The 25,870-nt window shown below is 42.0% G+C and overlaps 1 protein-coding gene and 1 long non-coding RNA gene across 2 annotated transcripts in view; one reads left to right on the plus strand and one right to left on the minus strand.

Moving 5' to 3' along the window:
• THSD4 (thrombospondin type 1 domain containing 4) overlaps positions 1–25,870 on the plus strand; it is a 572,383-nt gene that overhangs the window by 252,469 nt on the left and 294,044 nt on the right. Inside the window, exon 7 of the mRNA XM_082383565.1 lies at positions 17,314–17,450. Within this exon, the coding sequence (XP_082239691.1) occupies positions 17,314–17,450 (137 nt within the window). The remainder of the gene's footprint in view (positions 1–17,313; positions 17,451–25,870) is intronic.
• LOC309624902 overlaps positions 1–25,870 on the minus strand; it is a 280,987-nt gene that overhangs the window by 56,769 nt on the left and 198,348 nt on the right. The window lies entirely within an intron of this gene.

A 25,870-nucleotide genomic window follows, 5' to 3' on the forward strand; every position in this document is an offset into this window, starting at 1 on the left:
AAAAAAAAAAAACCTGTCTGAGTGCCTATAGAATGGGATCTTTTTGACGGACAGTGTTGTCTGGGTGATCTCAGGTGTTAGAGAAGCATTTTCAGATCTGCTCAGGATGCTGTGGTTGGTGATTGTCTCTAAATCAAGGAAGTGGTACCCATGAATCAGGGCTTATATAGGGGTTAATATGGCCTTAGGTGTAAAGGGGATAATGTTTTATCTCCCCCGAAGTCTTTTTCCTAATGAGTTTTTTAAAAAGAACTCAAAATTCATTCAAATACATTTTCAGGAAAACTGTAATATGTTCTCTTCTTTTAGATTTTAGTCTTAGAATAAATTCCAGGAGGGGGATGAATAGATCAGTGGGTATGAATTATGTCACCTGATATCTGCCTTATTTTCCCAAAAGTATTGGACCAATTATACAAAGATACCACTTTCACCCGGAACTTGCTTTATGTGCCATCATTTTTAAAAAAAGAAAACAAGACATCTTTTTTGTTAATTATAAGTATATGCGGCAAAGGCTTAGAAGTAAATATTATGGTCAGGTCAGGGAATTTCAGGCATGTAGCTCAGAATTCTGGTCTGCACAGCTTAGGAGAAGCATCTTACAGATTTTCTTCTCAGCCCAGAACCCCTTTTCCACATTCCTCTAAGTTCAAGCAAAGGTTACCCTCCCTTGGCCAGGGGACCTCTTGCTGCCTGCCAGCCGGGAAGTCTGGATCTTCTTTTGATCTTCTATTTTTTTCTCAACCCAGAGCTATTTAATCTCTCTGGGGAGAGGCAGAGACATTTGTTATTTGGCCATCAACAGTTAACTGCTTTTGTGGTTTACACACATAAACAGAAGACAAATCAAAACTGCACTCAGGATATCACACATTCCCAGTAAAATCAGACTTCAACAAGAACCTACTTTACCTTGTTTCACATAAATCATCCCTCGGATTTGTCCACAAAGAGCAATCAATTGTGTTTTTAACACTCTCGAGGGGTTCTTACAATTCTGTCATATAGCTGCCTGGTTCATTCCCCTTAAGCCTTTTAGTGACTCATTAATTTGCTCACCAAACCCATATGGAGTACCCAGTATGTGCCAGGCCCTTTAAGGAGGAGAATGCGGGTGAAAGCGATGGAAATGTATCCCAAGTAATGGGGAATGAAGCAACCTTCACCCATGCTTTGCTGGTTTGGAGTCAGTAATGCCATCTTTGTTTGCAAAGGACAGCTGATGCCCACTTCACTTGACGAGAGCAGACAGCAAATCTCTGTGGGGCAGCGTGGTCTGGTGGATCATCCCACCTATTGGAATTTGACCACCAATTTTAGATATTGTTTCATTAGAGTGTTGATTTGAGCCTTGGAATATAATGGGAGGAGGGGCAGACTTTTGAATGTAAAGACTCTAGTTCCGTTTTTTCAAATTTGTAGCAAAATACAGATAACAAAATTTACCATCTAAACTGTTGTTAAGTATACAGTTCAGTAGTGTTAAGTACATTCACATTGTTGTGCATCCAATCTCCAGAACTCTTTTATTCTTGCAAAACTGAAACTCTGTACCCATTAAATAATGGCTTCTCATTTTACCCTCCCCCTAACTCTCGCCACCACCATTTTGCTTTCTGTCTCTAAGAATTTGACTACTCCAGGTGCCTCATATAAGTGGTACCATGCAGTGTCTTCTTTTAAGTGGCTTATTTCACGCAGCATAATGACTGAAGATACATCCATGTTGTAGCCTGTGTCAGAATTCCCTTCCTTTTTAGTGCTGAATAATACTCCATTGTAAGTATATACCACATTTTGTTTGTTCATTCATCTGTCGATGGATACTTGGGTTACTTCCACTTTTTTGGCTCTTGTAAACATTGCTGTTATTGTTGTAGCAAAAAAATGAGGTGTGAGAGGATGGGCCCAATGGAATCTAGGCCAAAGGTTTAAAAGAGCTTATATTACATTCCCTCTCTGTTGATGTTATCTAGTTTGGTTTTCATGGGACTATCTGTTTTTGGTGAAATCTTTGTATGGCTTTAACTGGACAAGGAAAACAGTGGGGGAAGAGTAGAGAGGACTTGGAAATATGGTTAGAACTATTGGAAGATTTCTGGATTGCAGAGGGAGCTGTGGAAACTTTGACTTTCTTAGGTCCACAAGGTTGAATCCAGCTTTGCATCTCACATCTCCCTCTGTCTACTCTGTCACATAACCTTCCCCTGACCTCCGGCACTCTGAACCCACAGAAAGACCTTGAGTGTCGTTGCTCTAAACATGTGCTTGCCCATTTGTCACAGTGCCCTGCGTTTAATATATGTTGGATGATCCAGGAAGTTTTCCTGGAGCCTGATCTGCCTAGTACAGTGAAGAGGAGAGTAGAGGATAAGCTGGATTACTCAGTCAAAAAGATCACATCCTTTTATCTCAACTCTATTAGGCATTTCAAGAGAATTCTCTTTTTCTGGCCCCCTCCCCCGATTTTTTAGGTAATTATGGCTGGCTAAATCTTTCCAAAGGAATCCAGAACATCGGGCTATGGCTACATAGTCAAGGTGAAGTCGGGGACTGGGTCTAGGAAAAGAACCAATAATCTCACAAAGGTGTACTGGCTGTGACTAGGTACTGTTGGAGTATGGGGAGAGGCTCCTTCTTTCCAGGCGTCCCGGTCTGTCACATGCTTTTCATTGAGGCAGAGTATGCTTGTCGATGGGAACTTCTGCTGAAGGAAAAGAAGAGCGAGTCCCTCACTAAGACCTATATTTGTCAGTGGCTGAGGGTTGAACTGCAGGATGCTGGCCCTTCAGAACACAGCAGACTCTCAGAAGACGGATTAAAACCGTTTCTCTATACAGATCCAATAACGAAATGAAACTTGCAGGTGGCTATTTGCAAGAACCATAAAGAGAAAGAAAATAGAATAATGAGATCTTAAACAGCGTTCCCAAGGTTTGGCTACTGAGCAGCTGGAGTCCTGAAGTGCAGCCAAAACACCATGGAACCGCTCTCCCTACTCGTCTTCCAGGCTTATTTTAACTTGGCCACGCTGTTTCGGCAATTATCAAAGAATATTCAAAGAACGGGCAGCTCCGCAGAGCTTTGAAGACAGCCTAACGTCAATTAAGTACCTACTGACAAGGGAATACTTTTAATAAAGACTTGAAACTAGGGGGGACTACCACCTAGCGCATCTTTTTACCTCCAGCCTCCAAGGGTTGCCACATTTCAATAAAGTCAGATATTTCCGTGTCTGCAGTTCTTAATAAAGCTTCCAAACACAGACTTCGTCACTTCCCTGGACATCTAGTTTCGGGGGAGAAGAAAGGAAGTGAACAAATATTTGCACCTGTGCTTTTACAAGCCTTCTCTTATTTGATTCTCAGACAAGACTGTGAGATAAGCATTAGCATACCCATTTTAACAGATAAGGAAAGCAAGGTTCATAGACATAATTAGTCCAATGACACAAGCTTAGTAAGTGGCAGAACTCAGATTCAAACCTAGGAAAGGACATAACAGAGCCACGCTCTTTCTCTTTCCCTTTTATGCCTTTCAGTGGATTCGTGAATGCTACGTGGTTTGTCTAAAGGTCTAACCAGCATCTTTTCTGCTGCATTTCTTTAGATACAATTTTTAAATTGCATTTTGAAGGTGCTAATGGACCCTGAAGGCCTTGGCTAGGGAGCCGCAATGCTGGCAGCAGCTAGTTCTGCAAAACGGCTTTGGGTCTCTGAGATTGAAAGGAAGGCTGCACCTCATTTAACTCAATGGCCACCATCCAAATCGTCCCAACAGTCAAGAAGTGGGCCGCTTTTCATGCCTCTTCTGTACACATCCTTTGTTTTTCCTTTTTGTCTTTGCCCATCCTTTCCCCCAGATATCACAAAACACTGTTTCAGCCTGAGGTTTCAATTAGGTTCTGGCGTGATGAGCTCATGCCACTCTTTGTGTGGCCACGGCAAGAACATCCTTCCCGGTGCTTTCTTAGCGAGGGAGCCGGGGCTGCTGAATTCCCTTTTCATGCCTCCACAAGGGAGCCTCCGTTTCTCATTTGTCCAAATCCTTGTTTGTCTTCAGGAAGTGAAATGCTTGCATTTGATTGTGATTGGGATGGATTGACATCTTTTCAAGTCCTGTGGAGGAATGAAAGCCAAGCTTACTCAGAGGGATTATTCCCCCGCTTTCAGTCGGGTTGAATGTTGCATTCGTTTGGTAAATAGTGGTGGAGGGTCCCACCCCTGCCTTTTTCTCTGGGTGGTTGTGCATATTTGGACAGAACGTGTTCTGCCTGCAGAGAAGGCCCGAAAAAAGTCTCTTAGCAAATAACTAGGACCTGAAAGGGACAAACGAGGCTGGCTGGTGAGGCCTTTCAGTGTCACAGCTCCCATCTTAAGGTAAAAATGATCCCTTTCCACACTTGTCATGTCAATTCCATGGGCCACCATGCAAGAGTAAATTCACCAAGCCAGCAAGGAGGAGAGCCTTCTTGGTTCCTGGCTCTTATAGAGCCTCCGGAAAAAAGCAGGAGTCTAGCTGGTCAAAGCAGCCGCTGGCTGGGGTTCTTTGTGTCTGTCCCTGTGTTTGTGCATGTGCAAGTGGCCTCTGCTCTGTCTGGCTGGCTGTTTATTTTGTTTGGAAAGCTCCTGGCTGTCTGGGATTGTATCTATTCATCCCCCTCTGTACAGAGGCATGTAAATGAGCTTGTTAATTCAATCAAACAATTGATTAGGCTGTTGTTTTAATGTGCCCAGCGCTGTCCTGGGCACAGCAGGAGGGCATGAAAGATGCCTCAGTGGGGTCTTTATCTGTGACCTTGAGCAGCTCCGGAGCCTTTCTGAGCCGCCTGTTCTTATCTGTGGAGCTAGAAGGTCAGACTACCTGATTTCTAGGACTCTTCCTGCTCTGAGGTTCTCTGATTGAGGTCATGAGAGATGGAAAGAACTGAAGCCAGCTAAAAAATAAGACCTGTTGTGGTAGAGAATACAAATGAGTTATGTAGAAAAATATGTCCTTTGGTTGTATCCAGCGTAAGGTTGCTAGCAAATAAAAATAAAGAACGTCCAGTTAAATTTGAATTTCAGATAAACAAATAAGTTTTTAATGTATTTAGCCTAAGTATGTCCCATACAACATATCTTATGCATCTGAAAATTTTAACTGGGCATTCTGCACTTTATCTGGCAGCCCCGATCCAGAGAGATCATGAGAACCGTGGACTTAAAGAAGGGTCACCCCTCCAGGCTCACTCCTCTCTGGGCTGTCTCTCCAGCCACACTGGCCTTCTTTCCACTCCTCCTACCACAGGGCCTTTGCACAGGCTGGTACCACTGCTTGAGGTGGCTTCCTCTCCATCCCCTCTCTCATAAAACTAATTCATTCTTCAGATTTCAGTTCAAAAGCCACTTCCTCGGTAAAGCCTTTCCTGATACTCCAGACAGAGTGCATTTCTCTGTTCTATATTCCCTGGGAGACTCTGCCTTCACAGCACTTGTCACAGTTTTTAAGTTTGTGTATTTCACAATCATATGCTGGAGGTAGGGTTTGTGTTGGTAGATTGGAATGTCAAGGACATTCTGGAGAGGTGAACAAAAGAAATAGAGCCACAGAGGTGAGAATGCCCACGGTGTGTTTCCAGAACAATGAAGAGAGTAGTTGAGTCGTTAGTTAGTGAAAGACCCACTTGTAGAGAACGATGTCCTTGAACCCCATCTTAGGGGCTGGAAATAGACATTCTGAGGAGAGTGACGAACTCGGGATGGCTGCAAGAGGAGTGGTAACGCGATGAAAGTCATTCTTCAGCGGGTTTTATGAAGCCCCAGAAGGGAAAGCTGAGTCTGAGGTTAGCTGGGGCTCCTTGAAGTTTTCCCCTGAATTCTGAGAATTTGTCATACCAAGGCATCAAATGGCTTTTGATGGCCTCTCAAAACTTTCTTCCTGCTGAAACCTTCTTTTTCTAGTGTCTTACCATGTCTGCTCTTAAATGTTTAGAAGAGAGAGCCTTCGTTAGAACCACTGCTTGGTTTTCAGGTATGTGGATTTGCTACATCTGCCCACACATTCATGCAATAAGTTTTGCCACCTTATGGATCAGCTCATATTGTGCTCTTATCACTCTTGATTGCTTTGGCCTGGCGCCAACAGACTCTGGAAGATACATGTGTGCATACACACTTATATACATGAACACACTTATACACATAATGCACACGTAAATAAGTACACATATACACACGAATATATGCACACAGGCATTCCTACACCCAGATACATGCAACATATATACATACTACACACATGTAAACATACACACACATATACACGCATACCTATACATGTATATATTTTTTACTATGATAATGGCAGGAGATGGGAAGTCAAGCCACCCTCCTCTGGGTATTGCCTGCAGAGATGGTGTCACTTCCTCTGCCTCTGAGTTTCCCTGGCCTCTGAGACTTTTACTTTACAGGGCAGTTTGTACCAGAGTTCCCTTCCCCAGCTTCCTTCTCGGAGCTCTCAACAGCCTCAGTCCTTAACAAGAAAAACCCCAGCCACATTGTTTTGCTGGAGGATATGTATATATGCTGTATTTTAATATATCCACATCCGCTCAGATAGATATATATTTTCCCATGAGAAACTGGTTATGACCTCCCACTTCTATTGAAGCTGTCAAGCTGCTTTCCTGACAGTTGGCCAAACTGGCTTTCTACTGACAGAACCCCTTTCACACTTTCATTTTTTTATTAAATGTAACATTTTAAGATGTAGCGCTACATGTCACACAGCTTGAAGAGTTTTGAACAGCATGATTTTTTTCCATAATGGTATTTGTTTTCAGTCACTTTTTCCAGCTTTGGATTTACTATGACATGAGAGAAAAAGAACACATTTCAGAAAAAAGGTTGGGTAACTTGGACAAAGTTGGCTTAACCAATTCCTGTGAAATTACGTGTCTAGGAACTTTCTCCAAATGGGAGGCTACTGCTGTTCCACGTTCTGCTATCTGGAAAAGTGCAAAGAATGCTAGCCATGGTGCTTCGTAGAACTCAAGACAAGTGTGTTCATTCTTTCTACAAGAATGATGGTCTTGCATGCCCTGGGCTGCCGATCTGCCTCTGCAGCCTCATCTCAGCTCATCTTCCCTCGCTCTCTACTTCCACCATGGAGTATGTCTCTCACCCCTCAAACGGGCCATGTGCGGTGATGAGCTTGCCTGAGCCTCCAGGGGTGAGGATTAGCTGAGTCAATGTACATAAAGAGTCTGGCACATAGTAGGTGCTCAGTAAACAGTAGACATAAAAATTGTAAAAGGCAGGAAGAGGTTAGGCCGCCAGAGGCAAATGCAGATGCTAAAGAAAGAGAAGTTCCTTTTCCCTCTACGTTTCCTGCATAGTATGGACCGTACCTGCCAGCTCAGAAGGAAACTTCCTCCTTGAATGGCCTCTTCATTACAGTCTCGACTGGCTGGCTTGCATGTATAAAACTGTAACCTTTGAATTAGTTAGCTGAACATCATTTTGTGTGTCAGCTTTGGCAGTGCATTCCCAGGGTGTCAACTAGTGGTCTGGTTGCTGGGTGGGTCTCCTTTCCCCATCCTGGTTCAATAGCACCAATTAGAAGAATGGTTCTCAAAGTGTGGTTCCCGGGCCAGCAGCATTAGCATCACCTGGGAACCTGTTAGAAAGGCAGATGCTGGGTTTGGCAAGAATCAGAAACCTAATGAATCAGAAACTCTGGGGCTGGAGTCCATCAAACCGTGTTTTAATGAAACCTCAAAGTGATTCTGAGTACACTAAAGTTTGAGAACCACCATTAAAGTGTTACCTACTAGAAATGTGTGTAAGTGTGAGCAGTGCTAAGAGGAATTTAACATCTATGCAACATTGAGCCAGTGATTTTTCAGGATTTAAAAAAGGCATTTTGGGGCTTCCCTGGTGGCGCAGTGGTTGAGAATCTGCCTGCCAATGCAGGGGACACGGGTTCGAGCCCTGGTCTGGGAAGATCCCACATGCCGCGGAGCAACTGGGCCCGTGAGCCACAACTACTGAGCCTGCGCGTCTGGAGCCTGTGCTCCCCACCAAGAGAGGCCGCGATAGTGAGAGGCCCACACACTGCGATGAAGAGTGGCCCCCGCTTGCCGCAACTAGAGAAAGCCCTCGCACAGAAACAAAGACCCAACACAGCCAAAAATAAAATAAATAAATAAATAAAAAATAAAAAAATAATAATAATAAAAAAATTTTTTTTTAAAAAAGGCATTTTGTGTACTGTTTTTAGTCCAGATCTCCAAGTCTGTTAAGACTGTCAATTAAATAAGATTCAAAGTTTAAATCACATAGTTGCAGTGTGGGATAGAAGGTTAGGGGTATTATTGTCCATAATTGATAAGCTGTATGCTTTTGTATTTAAGGTTTGATAATGGAATGCACGGCCAAACAATTTCCTTTTCAGAACAGGAAAAGCTAAGAATTCGTCTTGCCCCTCGTCTCTACTTTTTCAAACAGTTTTCTAATTCCAGAGAAGAGTCTGGGCTCTGAGAAGCATTCTCCTCCTCTTATTTTCCATAACTTTGTCCTGGAAAATACAGTCTGGAGGAAAGCAGTTTATAGAGTAATCATCTGCGTCTAGTGCAGAATTTGGAGTCCAAGGGCAGGCAGATCCTTCGTCATAAACAGGAGGATTAGCACGTAGATAATGTAGTTGGCAGAGGTCAAGCCTGGCATGGCTATGGCTATGGCTCTGGCTGCCCTGGATTACTCATCCCCAAGCAAATGCTGCAAACTCTGTGCCCATTGCTAGGACTTTGGGCAAACACCTTTTTATTTTATATAAACCCTGCATACACAGTTAAGACAGTGCATCCACATGTTTCTAATTCGTTTACACTTCACTCATCAGCATGTGTTGGGTGAACACCCTGCCACGTCTGAGTTTTATGAGCTGCGTTTACGAGGCTGCTTTTCTTGAACAGGGATATCATATATTCTACCAAAAAAATGGAACTTGAGCCTGGGAAACGAGGGCTTCAGTGTTAAACTTGGAGTGAACTTGTGAAGTTTGAATGGATCCGAAACTAAGCACAGATGTTATCCATTCTGCAAGAATAGCTTCACGTATTTATTCACAGAATGTCTCTCCTCTTTTCTTACCTGAAATTTTCTCTCTACCTAAGGGAAGGCGAAAGAATGTGCATTTGTGGGGAAAGCCTGAACCTCATTTCCTGCCACTTTGAGGAGTCTCCCTCTTGCTTACTAAGAGATAATGCAAGCCTTGGTAGTAGCAAAGCTGGCTAAAATCTAGAACCTTCAACAATGTGTTGCTTTCGTGGAAAGCAACATTTTTGCTCTCCCACTTATGCTGAGTTCCTGAAAAGACAGCAAGGAGTTTTATAGTTTTGTGTTAATTTTGAATAGAGATGGAAGGGACCTACCACTGATAGAAACTGTACAGGATTCCATTTCTCAGAACCCAAATTGTTGGAGTTATTTTTTAAATTCTTTTTAAAAATAATTTTTATTGTTTAATCTAAGTTACACATGCATGTATCTTACAGAGTCAAATAATTCTACAAACTTTGTCCCCTCCAGTATTTCTTCCTCCCCAATAATTTTAGCTGTTCTTTTGATATTTACCTTCTTATCTCTGAATAATGTTTATATTGTTACTTCTGGATTTTTCAGTTTCAGGTATTTTCTGTTGAAGGTGATGATGTAGCCCTCTTTCATCATCCTCTCCCTCCACCTCACCACACATACACACTTCCCATTCCACACACTCTCAATGTAATTATGTTGTAATTTTGGTTAGATTAATAACCATTGCTTACAGTATGACTATGTGCATGCGCTTCACAGCTGAGCCATAATAGTGTACTAGGTCAGATCTCCAGGATGCTAATCCTGAGGCAGAGATTTGTGCCCAGTGTTTATTAGGCAGTGATTCTGGAACTATGCCTGTGAGGGGTGTGAGATGCAGGAATGAACAGCTCTGAGCTGGTAATTACCCCAAACTGAGACGGGATGGGCTATTGTACAACCACATCGACCCCGTCCTTGGACAGGGGCTATCCCCGAGAAGGAGGTTGGTGAGGCGGCTCCCTTAGGCTGGGGGCAAGTTCCAAAAAGACACAGCTGTGAGCTAACAGCAGGCAATACTCCCAGCTGCTGGGGGAATCCTGACTTGGATTAGGATGGTAATGGTAGATAATCTGAGCACCCTAAGACCCTGGTCCTGGGCACTAGGTGGGCTCCTTCAATCTGGAAACAGAAACTTTCTTGATATTTATGTGTTGATTTCTTGGGGATCTAGGAAGCTAACTGCTGCTGCTGCTCCTTTTTAAAAAAATAACGGCTTTATTGAGATAAAATTCACATACCATAAAAGCCACCAATTTAAATAGTACAATTTAGCAGCTTTTAGTATAGAGTCATACAACCATCACCATTATATAATTTCAGAACATTTTCATCACCCCAGGAAGAAAGTCCATACCCATTAGTAGTCACTCCACATTCTCGCCTCCCTCCAGCCCCTGGCAACCACTAATCTACTTTCTACCTCTATATGTTTGCCTATTCTGAATATTTGATATAAATGTAATTATACAATATGTGACTTTTTGTGATTGGCTTTTTTTTTTTTTAATTATTAGCACCTTTAATTATTATTTATTTATTTATTTATTTATTTGGCTGTGTTGGGTCTTCGTCTCTGTGCGAGGGCTTTCCCCAGCTGCGGCAAGCGGGGGCCACTTTTCATCGTGGTGCGCGGGCCTCTCACTATCGCGGCCTCTCTTGTTGCGGAGCACAGGCTCCAGACGCGCAGGCTCAGTAGTTGTGGCTCACAGGCCGAGTCGCTCCGCGGCATGTGGGATCCTCCCAGACCAGGGCTCGAACCCGTGTCCCCTGCATTGGCAGGCAGATTCTCAACCACTGCGCCACCAGGGAAGCCCTGTGATTGGCTTTTTTCTCTTAGCATAATGTTTTCAAGGTGCATCCATGTTGTAGCATATATCGGTGCTTCATTCCTTTCTTTTGTCACGTAATAGTTCCTGTATGGATATACCACATTATGTTTATCCATTCATCAGTTGAAGGACACTTGGATTGTTTCTACTTTTTAGCTATTATGAATAATGCTGCTATGAATTTTCACGTACAAGTTTTTGTGAAGATGTACGTTTTCATTTCTCATTGGTATATTCCTAGAAGTGGAATTGCTCATATGGTAACTCTACATTTAACATTCTGAGGAACTGCCAAATGTATTCCAAGGAAGCTGTTCCATTTTACAATCCAGTCAGCATTGCAAGAGGGTTCTGAGTTCTCTACATCCTTGCCAGTGCTTCTTAGTGTCTTTTTTTTTTTTTTTTTTCAGCCATCCTCTGTGTGACGTGATATCTCATCGTGGTTTCAATTTGTATTTCCCTAATGACTAATGATATTGAGCATCTTTTCATGTGCTTATTAGCCATTTGTATATCTTCCTCAGAGAAATGTCTGTTTAAGTCCTTTGTCCATTTTTAATTGGAATCTCTTTTTATCTTTTAGTTATAAAAGTTCTTCATAGATTCTGGATACAAGTCCCTTATCTGGTATATGATTTGCAAAAGTTTTGTCTCATTCAGTGGGTTGCCATTTCATTTTCTCAATGGACTTCTGTGATGAAGTCCAATTTATCTTGTTTTTTCTTCTGTCACTTGTCCCTTTGATGTCATATCATCTGAGAAACCATTGATAATCCAAAATCATGAAGATTTGTGCCTACGCTTCCTTCTAGGGATTTTATAGTTTTAGCTTTTACATTTAGGTTCATGATCCATTTTGAGTTAATTGTTATATATGGTGTGAGATAGGGGTCCAACTTCATTCTTCTGCATGTAGATATGCAAAGTTGTCCCAACACCATTTGTTGCAAAGACTATTTGTTCCTCATTGAATTATCTTGACACCCTCGTCAAAAATCAATTGACCATAAATATAAGGGTTTATTTCTGGACTCTCAGGTCTGTTCCATTGATCTATGGTCTAGCCTGTGATAATATCACACTGTCTTCATTACTGTAGTTTTACAGTAAGTTTCAAAATCAGGAAGTATGAGTCCTCCAACTTTGTTTTTCTTTTTCAAGGTTATTTTGGCTGTTCTTGGTTCCTTGTATTTTCACATAAATTTTAGGATCAGCTTGTCAATTTCTGCAAAAAAAGACAGCTGATATTTTGATTAGGATTGCACTGAATCTGTAGATCAATTTTGGGGAGTATTGCCATCTTAATATTGTCTTTCGATCCATGAACATGGAATTTCTTTCCACTTATTTAGATCTTCCTTAATTTCTTTCAACAGTGTTTTGTATTTTTCAATGTGTAAGTCTTACACTTCTTTTGTTAAATTTGTTCCTAAGTGTTTTCTTCTTTTTGATGCTATTGTAAATGCTATTTTTACAATAAAAAATAATGCTGTTATTTTAAGGTTGTTTTATTGATAGTGTATAGAAATATAATTGATTTTTGCATATTGATCTTATATCCTGTAACTTTGAGGAACTTGTTTATTGGTGCACTTAAAAATTTATCTATACACAAGGTCATGTCATCTGTGAATACAGATAGGTACTTTTACTTCTTCTTTTCAATCTGGATGCCTTTTCTTTTTCTTGTCTATTTTGCCCTGGCTAGAAGTTTGTTTTGTTTTGTTTTGTTTTTGTTTGTTTTTTGTTTCTCTAAAATCAGTAGTAATGTCCCCTCTCTGTTCCTAATTTTAGTATTTTGAGTCTTCTCTCTTTTATTCTTGGTTAGTCTATCTAAAAGTTTGTCAATTTTTTCCCTTTAAAAAAAGCCAACTTCAGTTTCATTGATTTTCTCTATTGTTGTCTCTCCCTTGTGTGTTTAATTTATTACCATTCTAGGTTCCTTCTTCCTGTTGGCTTTGAGTTTAGTTTGCTCTTCTTTTTTCAATACTTAAGGTGGGAGATTAAGTTATTGATTTGAGATCTTTTTTAACACAGGTGTTTATAGCTATAAATTTCCCTCTAAGCACAACTATAACTGCATCCCATAAGTTTTGGTATGATGTGTTTTAATTTTTATTAATCTCAAAGTTTTTTCTAATTTTCCCTGAGGTTTTTTTTTCTTAATCAGTTATTTAGAAGTATGTTGTTTAATTTCCACATATTTTTGAAATTCCTAAATTTCTTTCTGCTATTGATGCCTAATTTCATTCCATTGTGATCAGTAAGCATACTTTGTATGATTTCACTCCTCTTAAATTTATTAAAGCTTGTTTTATGACCTAACATTTGTTCCCTCCTGGAGAATGTTTCATGTGTACCTGAGAGGAATGTGTATTCTCCTCTTCTTGGGTGGAAGGTTCTATAGATATCTATTGGGTCTAGTTGTTCTATCCATTATTGAAAGTGGAGTATCAATGTTTCAAACTATTATTGTTGAATTGTCTGTTCCTCCTTTCAATTCTGTCAGTTTTTGCTTCATGTATTTTGGGGCTTCATTGTTTGTCTTCCTGATGGATTTTATCATTGTAAAATGCTCTCATTTGTCTTTGGTAAAAATGTTTGTCTGAAAGTCTGTTTGGTCTGATATTAGTATAGCCACTCCAGCTTTTTCCAATGTTCTCATTGCTTTTATGAAGGAGCTGATTTTCAAAGGCTTTTAGCTAACCATTCTGGAAAGTAGAACCTCTGACTAATTCTTAAATACACTTATAGATAATTTTTCTGTTTTTAGGACTGCTCTCTCCCCTATTTCCAAAGTTGCCTTCTGGAGATGGTACAATACTAGGTAGCTTCATCGTTTCAATTCCTGCTTAAGATCCATTTGCTTGGGTCTGTCTGCTAAGTCATTTCCATGGATCCTTCTGCTTCCCACCTTCCAAAATTTTATAACTGTTAGCTCTTTGTCTATATTCTTTGCCCTTTATCACTTAAAAAAATCTTTACTCTTAGATCAATGGATTTTCCAGTTAAAGAGTTCAATGAGTGATTTAAACATTTAACCTGTATTTGAGGGTAAACCCTTTAGCTGTTAGTCACTTTATTCTAAGCAACCTGAATTTTCTTGTATATTCTCCAGAATTTTAAAAAGTGATCAGAGGGCTGTTTTACTGTCAGAGATCCAGGCACTATCCTAAATTAAAAATAGTGCTTGTATTAACTTTTAAATTTAGGTATGGAATTTGAACATCTTTGATTCAGTGTAAGAATAATCAGCTGCTTCCAAGTCTGTTCACTACTTGATGTTTTCATAGAGCAGTTGTTCCCAAACTTGACCATGCACTAGAATCACCCAGAGGGCCTGTCAAAATACAGGTTTCCAGGCTCCATCCCCAGGGCTTCTGATTTAGGAGTTGGAAGTGAGGCCCAAGAATTTGCATTTTCAACAAGTTCCCAGGTGACGCTGATGCTTCTGATCCTGGGACCACACTGAGAGTCACTACCTCGGTGGTATGTGGAATGTAAAGGTATTCCCTGTTGGGGTGGGGAGGACTTTTAGGAAGCAGATGAGAGCAGAGAGGGAGAGCAGTAAGAGGGAGATAAGCGCAGAGGAGAAAGATGTGCCCACTTGCTCTTATCCTGTTGTTCTAGCTTGTGCTCTCCTGTTTTGTCCCCTCTCTCTGCAAGGAGGAAACCATGACAAAATCTGCTTAGAGAAGAGGCTCTTGGCATCAGAATTGTAATTCTATTCAAGGGGAGAAAAGAGGAGTGAAGTGACCATCCATGAAAAACATTAAACTGTAGCCCTGCAGATGTATTTTTATGTGGCATTTTAAAGTGGTTGAGGAGTATGAGCAGGGTCTGGAGAAGTCAGGGCTAATGTAATTTTATGAGATGCTCTACATGCAATATTGCTAAGGCAGCAGGATTCTGGGCAATTTTGTCAGGTAGTCACTTGTCCCCAGGTTTCAGTTATCTCCTAGGATCCCCCTTTTCCTTGTTGCAAGTCTGAGAAGGCAGGGACACTGCCTAAGCCACATGGACAGAGGGTCAGACCTAGTAGCTGGTTTGGGCCACAGGTAGGAGAAACCCAGACTTAAGGCCGTTCCTCTGGGTTATTTTCATATAGCCATTTGCTGTCATTGTCTCATGTTTAGCCATCTTTTTTTTGTTCTGAGAATGTTCTTCCATAGTATGGTTGCAAATATTGAGGGATAAAGCTGTGGCTGCCAGTGATAGTATTCCAAAGGATAGAGGTGATTGGGAGGAAGCCCAGAGAAGTGAGAACTCAAAACCCTTGCCCTCTGGGAGGCTGCCTTTCAGACACTTTTATTACAAAATGCAACAACGCACCTGGATAGTTCTTGCTATATCACTTCCCAAAGTAAGGAGCTGGGAGAGAGGAAACGGGGTCTGGATACATAGATGACATGAGAAAGCAGGTTGTAGGAGACTAATTTTCCCTCTAACTTGTCATTTCCTTTCTTAGGCCTGGTGTGTGTGTGTGTGTGTGTGTGTGTGTGTGTGTGTGTGTGTGTGTGTGTGTGTGTGTGTGTGGTGTGTGTTTAATCCATAAAATGACGGTTTGGTTTCAGACATTCCCAAAGGTGCTTCGTCTCTGGTAATCTTTGACTTTTCCAAGATCACCTCTTATATCTTTTGGGCAGCCAGCGCAGGAAATCAAGTCTCTCGATTTCTCCAATAGAGCTCAGAGTACACAGAAGATTTCAGTCTTCCGTAAACCATGCGGTCCCAGAGGTTGCCTGTGATTTCCTGTTAGCGGTTTTCAATGGCTTTGGAGTAGAAGGAAGTTCATTGCTATGACAATCACGCAGCCACACTGGGGAAAGTATGATGTATTGTGTTGTGTAGGAAAAAGTTAGTATTATCCAATGCAGTAATCAGATTTTCAGACAAAAGCATGACCCTGGAACATGCTGTTTATGGCTGAACATAGCATCAGTCTTGTCTCCAAAAACAGTTAAACAAAATCATTGTGTACTTGGCATGTCTTTCTCCCTTGGATATGGAAATATATCTCACCTGAACATTTTTCTCATTCTTATTTTGGAGGCAACTAGATTGCTCTGAAAATATTAGTTGTAGCAGTAATTAATTTAGCATTTATTGAGCACCAGCCTTTGTGCTGGTGAAGTACTTTTCGTGAAGTAACAAAAATATAAAGAAACACCCCGAGGTAAGGGAATCTATCTAGCGGGGAGAGAGGAGAGAAAGGCAAAATCAGAAACAAAACCAAAAAAACCCCAAAGGCCAATATTCATTTATCTATCCCTCCTTTTATTCCTCAGGGATTTGTTGAGCATTTGCTATGTGCCCAGCTCTCTACTGAGTGTTGGGGATATAAAAGTGAATAAGATAGACACATCTCTATGGTCCCTCAAAGCCATGCTTCAAATGAAGTTTGTTTAACCTTATAGTAGAGGAGACTGGGTCAGCCTGTGATGGATGGACCTATAGAGTAGATCAGGATCTGTGGAGGGCTTCCCAGAGGGGGTGACCTGGGAACTAAAGCAAAGTAGAAACAGGTGCTAGCCAGAGAAATAGTGAAACAATGGCTGGACAGAGGAAGTGCTTAGTTGGGGATAGAATGCACATTTAAGGAGGAACAGGAGGAAATGAGACTATAAAGGTAGCCAAGGTTCAGCTCCTGAAAGATGTTTTATCCCTTGCTGAGGACTTTGGACTCCAAACTAAGGTGACAGGGAAACCACTTAAATATCTGGTAATGGAGGAATTATTACAGGAAACTCAGCCATTTAAAAGAACATAAAATGATATAATTGTATAGATCTTAAATAATAAAAAGTAGAACATAAACATTGTGTGCTCACTGTGACTGCTGATTTATACGATATAATTTTGATTATGTTAAAGCATGGGAGGATGTCTAAAAGTGGAGTCTATTATTTGCATTGTGAGATTCTTTCAGAATTCCTTTACAGTGCTCACTCAGCATCGAATCTCTACTATGCGCCTGTAGATCAAGATACAACCCCTTCTCTCTACCATCAAATAGAGAGAGATCTAATAACTTTCACGCATTTTAAAAGGTGTGTGACTATGACATGTCCAGAATAGGCAAATCCATAGAGACAAAAAATAGATTTGGTGGTTGCCAAGGTCTTGCGGGGAGGAGAGAATTGGGAATGACAGCTAACAGGTCCAGTGTTTCCTTTTTTGGGGTGATAGAAATGTTCTGGAATTAGTTCACGGGGATGGTTGTACAACTAAAAACCACTGAAATGCACACTTTGGTTAAAATGGTTAATTTTATGTTATGTGAATTTTATCTCAATAAAAAAATATAGAAAAAAAAAGATGCTTATTGATTATTGGGTTGTGTTTTTCTTTTTCGGTAGCCAAGGGCAATCGGAAGTGTGAGCTGAACTGCCAGGCAATGGGCTACCGCTTCTACGTACGGCAGGCTGAGAAGGTCATTGATGGTACCCCCTGTGACCAGAACGGCACGGCCATCTGCGTGTCTGGGCAGTGCAAGGTAAGTGCCCCTGGACTGGCGTATCTGGAGTGGCTCTTGGGTGTTTGATCTGTGCCTGCCAACTGCACTGTTTGCCAGGCTGTGGCGTGCTTCCTCCCCACAACTTATGGTCCCCTCCACTCCAAACCACGAACTCTGGGAGAAGTGCGTAAGACAGGGCGGCTTGTTTTGCTCCGTGTTTTCGATCTTTGGGAGTTGCCAAGTCTCACTCTGGCATTTCAGTTATTAAGTGATTTATGCACGTTTATGTCACGTGCGTCGTAAGAAACTCAGCGATCTTTCCTTGTTGGATCCAAAGCTTCTTCCTTCCCTCTGAAGTGGAGGTTATGGAAAGGGCACTGCTGGATCAGTCAAGAAACAGTTGAAGTCATCAGGGTGGCATTTTAAGGGCATGGCGTATTTTATCTTGCCTCCCACCAGCTGGGGCCAGCTTCCAAATGAAAGTTGTCTAGTGCCTTTATAGCTGCAGTTGTACTTTCAACAGGAAGTTTTTAGCCTCCTTGGACTTCTGAAGTCTGTTCCAGGAACTCCCAGCCCTGCATTCTGCAAACATTCTGGTCTGTAGAGAATCCCGGTGGGATGCTACCCTTTGACAGAAAGCACCATGTGGTTAAAAATAGGCGCCCCAGAGGAGATGGCACCAATTACACAGCCACATTAATTGGAGCCTGGATGTCGACCCTCCTTTCATCTATAAATGTGAGAGTGGAGGTCTGACTCTAGCAGGTAAATTACTCTTTGGAGCCCAGACTAAGATTCTATCTTAATTAAGTTGCTGGCAGGACTGAGTTTCATCAAAGGAAGAGCTCTTTGGCTATCACATCTGAAAGTTCCTGTTCTACTTTGAACGTAAATTGCCACTGTGTTTAGTATTAGAGCTATTTGAGTATGATTTATAAGCACCCCCATTCCCCTTCCAGCCTTTTTCTTAATGAGGTTTTAAATAGGATACAAAATAATTTATCAAAGCAGTATGGATATTCTCGGATTGTGAATAAAGGAGGGAAAAAGCTGTCATGTGATATCTGATGCATGTGAGGTTGTCTTCGGATGAGCAAGAAACCCCCAGAGCATTGATGCAGCACAAAAGAGGTAGGGAGTATGATGGGAAGCACACTGAAGGCTGGGACCCATCTGGCCTCCAATCTCTGCTCGTTTGGAAAAAACTGGGTTTCACGCATCTCCTCCCTCCTTACCGTCCTCAGATAATACCCAAAGGAGTTCTGTTAGTGTTTTGTGGTTTCCGGCTCAACTAGTTCCTGCTTCTAAATGCTACTGAACCTGAAATAATGCACCTTATAGCAGCCTAGCTTTTTCTTTCAGATCCTGAATCAACTGTTCTATTTCCTGAATACAGGTGCACACTGCTGGGAGGTGGTGTAGTTTAGTGGTTAAAAAACATGCCCTCTGAAGTCAGACTGCTTGGGTTCAAATCCTGCCTCTTCCATGATTGACTGTGTGACCTTGTACAAGTTCCGTAAGCTCTCTGTGCCTGTACATCATTTACAACACGAGGAGGATGGTACCTACTTCCTGCATTGTAGTGAGGAGTCCCGAGCCAATACACATAAGGTCCTCATAACAGGTCTGGCGCTTAGTAAAGCATGCTGGCTTTTCTTAGTATTATGTTTGCTTATGCCCACATATGTCCTGTTGTATATGAATTTTCTATGCGAAAGTATTTGCTTTTTTTTTTTTTTGCAGATTGTAGATTTGTGAGATTCACTTTATCTTTTGAGGCAGCGTTCTTACACTGTAGTGTGAATCACAGGTGGATGGCAGATTCTACATTGGTAGGTCTAGGGAAGGGCCTGAGTAGTCTATTTTTTTCAACTTTAATACTGTATCTTATTTGACCTAGTGTATCCAAATTATTATCATTTCAACATGTAATCAACATAAAAATTATTAATGACATTTTTACATTCTTTTTCATATTAGTTCTTCAAAATCTGGTGTGTATTTTACTTCTTGCAGTGCAACTCAGACTAGCCACGTTTCAAATGCTCAGTAGGCACATGGGAAAAGGTGCTAAACCTCACATGTAATCAGGGAAACTCACCAGATTGCCAAAAATTTAAGGGGCTGACAATGACAAGTATTGGCAAGGATATGGAGGACTCTTTTTTTTTAACTTTTTGTTTTATTTTGGAGTAGAGTTGAGTGGTCTGTTTTTCCAACAAGCTCCCATGTGATACCCATACTGCTGGTCAATGGATCATACTTTGAGTAGCAAAATCTTAAAGGGCACAGTGATTAAAATATAGTTCACAAAGAACCAGAAATGTAAATATACAGTCGTGAGATGAGTCGGAAGGAAGAGGAAATGTGGTCTCTTTCCACTGGGGGAGCTTGTTTTCTTAGTGTTGCATTAAGTGCCTCTAAGCTGATGATGATATGAAAGGAAAACAAACACTTATAAGGACACGGGTATGGATTCTTACTAATTGATGAAAACCAGTGGTGTAGGACAGCACAGTTTGAAGATGATAATTGCTGAAAGACCGAGACAGACATTCCCCAGGATGTGAGTAGATGAATAGGAATTTGATGTTACAAGGACAACTTGGATATTACTTCGTATTTGTTCTCTGTGCATTTGCCTGAAATTCGCTCATTGATGTTGTTGGAACCGCTGACTGTCGCGTCCTCTTTAGAACTTCAGTTTAAATAATCAGAAGTACATTTGCTTCCCAGGCTGAAGTTCTGTTTAGTTTGCAACTTTCAAAGGGTAAAGTGCCCTTTTCTGAATACTTGATCGGAGGCCCAGAATTCAAGTTGCTATCTCTGCCTCGCTGACCTGTGGCTGAGAGAGCTGTCACTCTCTGACAGGAGTGTCTACATCTGAAATAGCTCCAGAAAGCCTCTGCTGGACACAGAGCGTTGAAAGCAAACCCGGGCCTGCCACAAAAGTTAATGAAAAGTGACAAGCATTAAATAAGAATACGAGCTAAACCTACACAAGAGTAGCTGAGGGAGAAGGGCGTCCTCCTGACACCAAACCACTTCCAAGCCACCCCAGGCCCACCCAGAGCAAGCTGGAATCCTCTGTTCCAGCTCCTGGCAGAGCGCTCCCTGGCCAGCCTGTGTTTACCCTGTTGCTGGAGCTCCACTGGGGTTTTAGATCCAAGAGTTGGAAGAGGGGCTGTAAGAATGCAGAAACCCTTGAGCTCGGGGCTGCAGAACATGGGAATTCCTCGCCAGTCCCTCAGAACTGGGTAACACTTCCTTCCTTGACAGGGAATGAAGGATCCTAAATGTTGGCCTCAGACTAAGGACTGCATTATTGATAGCCAGGCTTTGAAGGGAAAGGACTCTAGCCTTGACTTTTCCTAAATCAAGAGGGTGTATCTGAAGCCCACAGAGATTCTGCCTTCCTCGCCTTAAACTCGTCTCTCTAGACATCAGATAGGAACATCCGGCCAGTCTTCAGAGAAGTCTCTGCCCCACCCAGTCATGATTGTCATTGATGGGAACGAAATAGCATTTATGTCTAATTAACAGAGAGCACAGTAACCATTTCTATCATTAAGCATCACATTAAGTGTGCTATGAGGTTTTTTTTTTTCCCTTGATCTCAGTTTCAAGCTCTGCAAAATTCTGGATTTTCATAGTTTGATAAAGTACATATTATTTTTGCTGGAAACTTAATGCAAATAGATGGAACTTTGCCTTCAAAGGTATAGCAGCCATTTGAAAGAACAGGGTCCCTTGGATAGAAACTAAAAAGTAGCACAAAAAACAACCTTAGCTCCCTGGAGACCAGCCTTTCAGAAACCTCAGGCTTTCAAACTTGAATGATCATGAAAGAGTCAGACTCACCCCAAGACCTACCCTCCCTCCCACCAGAAAAAAATCCCTGATGGTGGAGAAACAGTCCTTGAGTAAGTGCCTTGAAATAATAGGCTGATGCGAAACCTCCACGCAGGAAGGTGTTGAAGCTAATGCACACAGCAAGGAGTTGCTTCTGAGTGTTCACCCTGTGCCAGACACTGTGATGTGTGCTGTTCATACAGAAGGATGCCTTAAGCCATTTGTCTTCACAATAACTCAGTCAGTATGCATTATCAGTCCCCATTTTACAGACAACTGTTATGAAGACAAAATGAGTTGGATAATACTGGCTTTTTAGGGTGAATTGTTAATATTGGCTTTTTAGGGTGAATTGTTAATCAGAACAGAAAGAGTAATTTAAATGTGATAGGCGGAAACTCTTGTGCTTTAGGTGTCTCCCCTATTCTGATTTTATTTTCCTCACTGCGTCTTTCCAAAACAAACTGTCTTTCTAGAACACACATTAGGATAATGCCTCTCTTTTGCTTAAACTCCACCTGTGGCTCCCCATTGCCTGTGGAATAAAGTCCAGGCCCTTCGTCGTCTGTCTCCTGCCAGGCCTCCTGGGGCCCTGTTGCTGGCTGGGCTGGGATGTGTTGCTCCCTGAGCCAGGGGGCCTGCAGGGTTGTGCCTCCACAAGAATGAACACACTGTCTGGCAGCCTGGAGAGCCGTTCCACGTCCACTCTTGGGCCACCCGGTGGGCTCGGCCCAAAAGCCACTGGCTGACCCCATTGAGCACTGTTTCTGTTCTTCTGTTCCCGCTTCTTGTGATTATTTGTTCCCATCACCACTGCCTACCACCCATCCAGGCCAGGAGCAATTCCAGGCACTTTGCTTTTGAATAGGTACTTAAAATAATTGTGTAAATGAATTGAGGTACTTGGTGACTCAATCTGTTGGATTTCAGCAAATGAAATTAGTCCTGAATCCAACACAGAGCTTTCTCTTTTGGCTGGGATGGGCAGTTGAGGGCTGATAACACAAGGACATGAAGGCCCCTTGGCTAAATCCCCGGAACCCAAGGCTTTGAAGGTCAGGGAGAATTCTTGGCACCTCCCCAGGCTCCTGTCTTGTTTTTAATTTTATTCACGCTGAATTTCTTGAGTCCCGACCGAGCTAATGACAGGAAGAAGCTAAGCAAGGGTGAGAGTGCAGTCTCCCATGGTGCCTTCTGTTGAGGGAAAAGACCCCCTTCTGCCACCCACCTGCCCTCTTCATCCCTGGTCAGCCAGCATCTTCCATGCGGGGCCCACCATCCGCGCCCCTCCCCGCTCGATGGGGGCTTTCATACCTCCTCTCCCAGCTGGGTCACTGCTCGGCTTCGACCAGGACACATCAGTGGACATTTTCATATTTATTCAGTAAATTAAAGCAAGGTAACTCTTTCCACATGTCCAGAGATAAGCTCGGGACCAGCATGTTGCCATGACTGGGAAGGATGACATGATGGGCATGTGCATCTATGTGCACCTGTGAGTTCAGGAGCCAGATATCCTCCATCCTCTATAAACTGCTGTTGTGCTCTCCTGAACCAAACAACCCTGTTCATTTCTCTGCCCATTTGCCCTAAGTTGCTTTTTTTTTCTCTTCTGGTTACTGGCTTTATTGTGTGGGCTTTGCTTAGAGTTCTGTTGTTACTCGAATGAAACCAAGAGAATCATTGCTTTGAGTAAAGTGTTCTTGCCTGTGCCAGACATATGCATGAGTCAAGCCTTGAAATAGGGTGGAGAGCTTTTACTTTGCTTGAATTCTGAGCTTATGTGACACTTGGTGGGCTCCCTGTTGCATCCCCACCCCAAGCAAACCGTGTTCTAAAAGTACTTTCTGCTTGTATTAAAATGCTTATCATGTTATGTTACAGTTATTTTGACATGTGTCTGAGCTCCTAAAGCAGGGGGAGTGTTATACATATATGTATCCTCAGTGCTTAAGGTATTAAGATTATTCAATAAATTGAATCAGTTTTAAAAATGTGTAAATGAACGAACCGAAGAACAAGTTAGAAATTGGCTTTCCTAACCCCTTTTCCTAAAAATGATCAAGAATAGGATTAACTAAGCATTAAAATTTTAGAGCCCAAGCCCTGCCTGATTGTTCTCAGGGCCTCTTGAAATCTTAAACAGAAACCTAAAGTGAACTTGATGAAATTTGCCTGATTCTATGCACTTCTTTTCCATGATCTATGATTTTTCTCATTTTCAAACACTGGGACCACTACCTAACAAAACTCAGTTTGGATTTCTTAATATATACTTATGAATTATTAACTAATCATTAATCAATAACCCAAGCAATACACACAATTAACTCAACAAATAGTCTTAACTGCTCCCAGCCATACACTGGGCTAGGCATTGGAGATAAAAAAATGGGAAAGATTAACAAGGTTCCTACCCACATTGAGCTTAATTTAATGGAGAAAGTAATAAAGAGAAAAAGTCGGTTAACAAACAAAAGAATGACAAATTTTGATGAGCACTTTGAAGTTAATAGGGAACTGAAATAGTGAACAGTGGTGAGAGCCCATGTTAGATGGGGTGTCAGGGGAAGGTCTCCGAGGTGAGCAGGGGTCGGGAGAACAAGTGGAGGCTATATTACCGGCCATGCAGGTCCAGGGACTGGCGAAAATGTGTGCCAGGTCTCCAGGCAGGACCCAGTACCTATGCGGTTCTCAGGAGCTGATAGATACCAAGGTGATCATTTTGTGTTTTCTTCTGCTCTCTGCCCTTGGGTGAGTCTGGTCTCCCCCTGATGGTGCCATTCTTCTTTCCTCCAAGATACTCACACATCTTCCTGGGTGCATGCTGGCTTTAGCAATAGAAAGCCCTCCACTGAGTCATTCTCTAAGCCGAGAAAGATTGCCCTGGAAACTGGATGATATAATGGGTCGAGAACAGGTTTGGGGGTCAGCCAGGATCTCTAATATCAAAACAGATGAGAGAGGGTTTGCTTAGGTAAGATTGGGGTAGGATGTCCGGAACCTCCAACCTGCCCTTCCTGGTGGTCAGTCCTATACCAGAGTGTCGGAAGAGAGAGAATTTTAGGGTTCCTTTCCCCTGGTCTTCTGAAGGAAAGGGCAGCCTTCCCCCAAAGGGGACTTAAAGAGCTATTCTATCCAAATTGGCAGGAGTGCTGACTGGCACTTGTAACTGAGAAATGAGAGGAAGCTTCAGCAAAGTCCCCTGGGCCAGACAAACAGTCCACCTTTGCCCCAGTCCATCTCTATTCCTGCCCTGAACCAAACACAGGCTAGAAGCACTGCCTGAGTATGACCTGTTATGATACAGACGCTACAGAGTTATGCAACGCTCATTGTATATAAGCTCATCTACAGATACTTTTCCACAAGGCACGTAATAAAAATTTTAAGGATGCAGAAAACTGTATTGCATATGGAAACCCCAAGGCAGTGTCTATTCAGACTAACAGAGCCAAGGGGAGCAGTCCCCCCGCCCCTTTCCCTTTGGCCCCTGTGCACATTCTTGCTGAGTCAGCTCATGTTCTTAACTGATGATATTGACAGAGGACCAGACTTTAAAAAAAAAAAAAAAAAAACAAGTAGGCTGCTTAGCCTGATGATGACTTCAGTAGAGCCTGAAAGCCCATCACCCTGACACCAAGTCTGGGCATCTTTTTATAAGTCAGGTCAAACCAAGTAGTGAGTAGCACTGCTAGTGTGTTAGAAAAGCTTCAGAAAAGTATCCTGAGGTGTTGTGCATCTAGGTAGAAATAGATATTTGAGGGCAACAGTGCCAGAGAAAAACACATTTTTTATTTTGTATTTGTAATAGATAATAATATATTACATGACTCCAGTATCAAAAAATGTGATCCCCTGTCTCCATCCACCACGTTTCCCATTCCCCAACAGGAAATAACCACTCTCTGAGAGTTCCTTTTTTAAGGCAGATGTTTTCATGCACTTACCAGCCCATTCGTATTATATTATTTTCCCTTCTTCTTGGCAAATATGGTCTGGACCTTGCTTTTCTTTTTTCTTTTAAAAATTATTTATTTATTTATTTATTTGTTTGTTTATTTTATTGAAGTATAGTTGATTTACAATGTTGTGTTAGTTTCTACTGTACAGCAAAGCAATTCAGTTATACATATATATATTCTTTTTTTTATTGGAGTGTAATTGCTTTATAATGCTGTGTTAGTTTCTGCTGTACAATGAAGTGAACCAGCTATATGTATACATATATCCCCTCCCTCTTGGACCTCCTCCTCCCACCCCCACGCCCCCATCCCACCCATCTAGGTCATCACAGAGCACCGAGCTGAGCTCCCTGTGCTACATTGCAGGTTCCCACTAGCTATATCCGTTATGGTTTATCACAGGATATGCATATAATTCCCTGTGCTATACAGTAGGACCTTGTTGTTTATCCATCCTATGTATATAATAGTTTACATCTGCTAATCCCAAACTACCAATCCATCCCTCCCTCACTCCCCTCCCCCTTGGCTACCACATGGACCTTGCTTTTCTTACTTAACATGTCTTGGAGAACTTTCCCTTTTAATATCTAAAGCACAGCCCCCTTCATTCGACAGTGGCATGGTACTGTACTATATGAA

This window comes from Balaenoptera borealis (assembly GCF_965194805.1).
Source record: "Balaenoptera borealis genome assembly, chromosome: 3".
Classification (NCBI taxonomy): domain Eukaryota; kingdom Metazoa; phylum Chordata; class Mammalia; order Artiodactyla; family Balaenopteridae; genus Balaenoptera; species Balaenoptera borealis.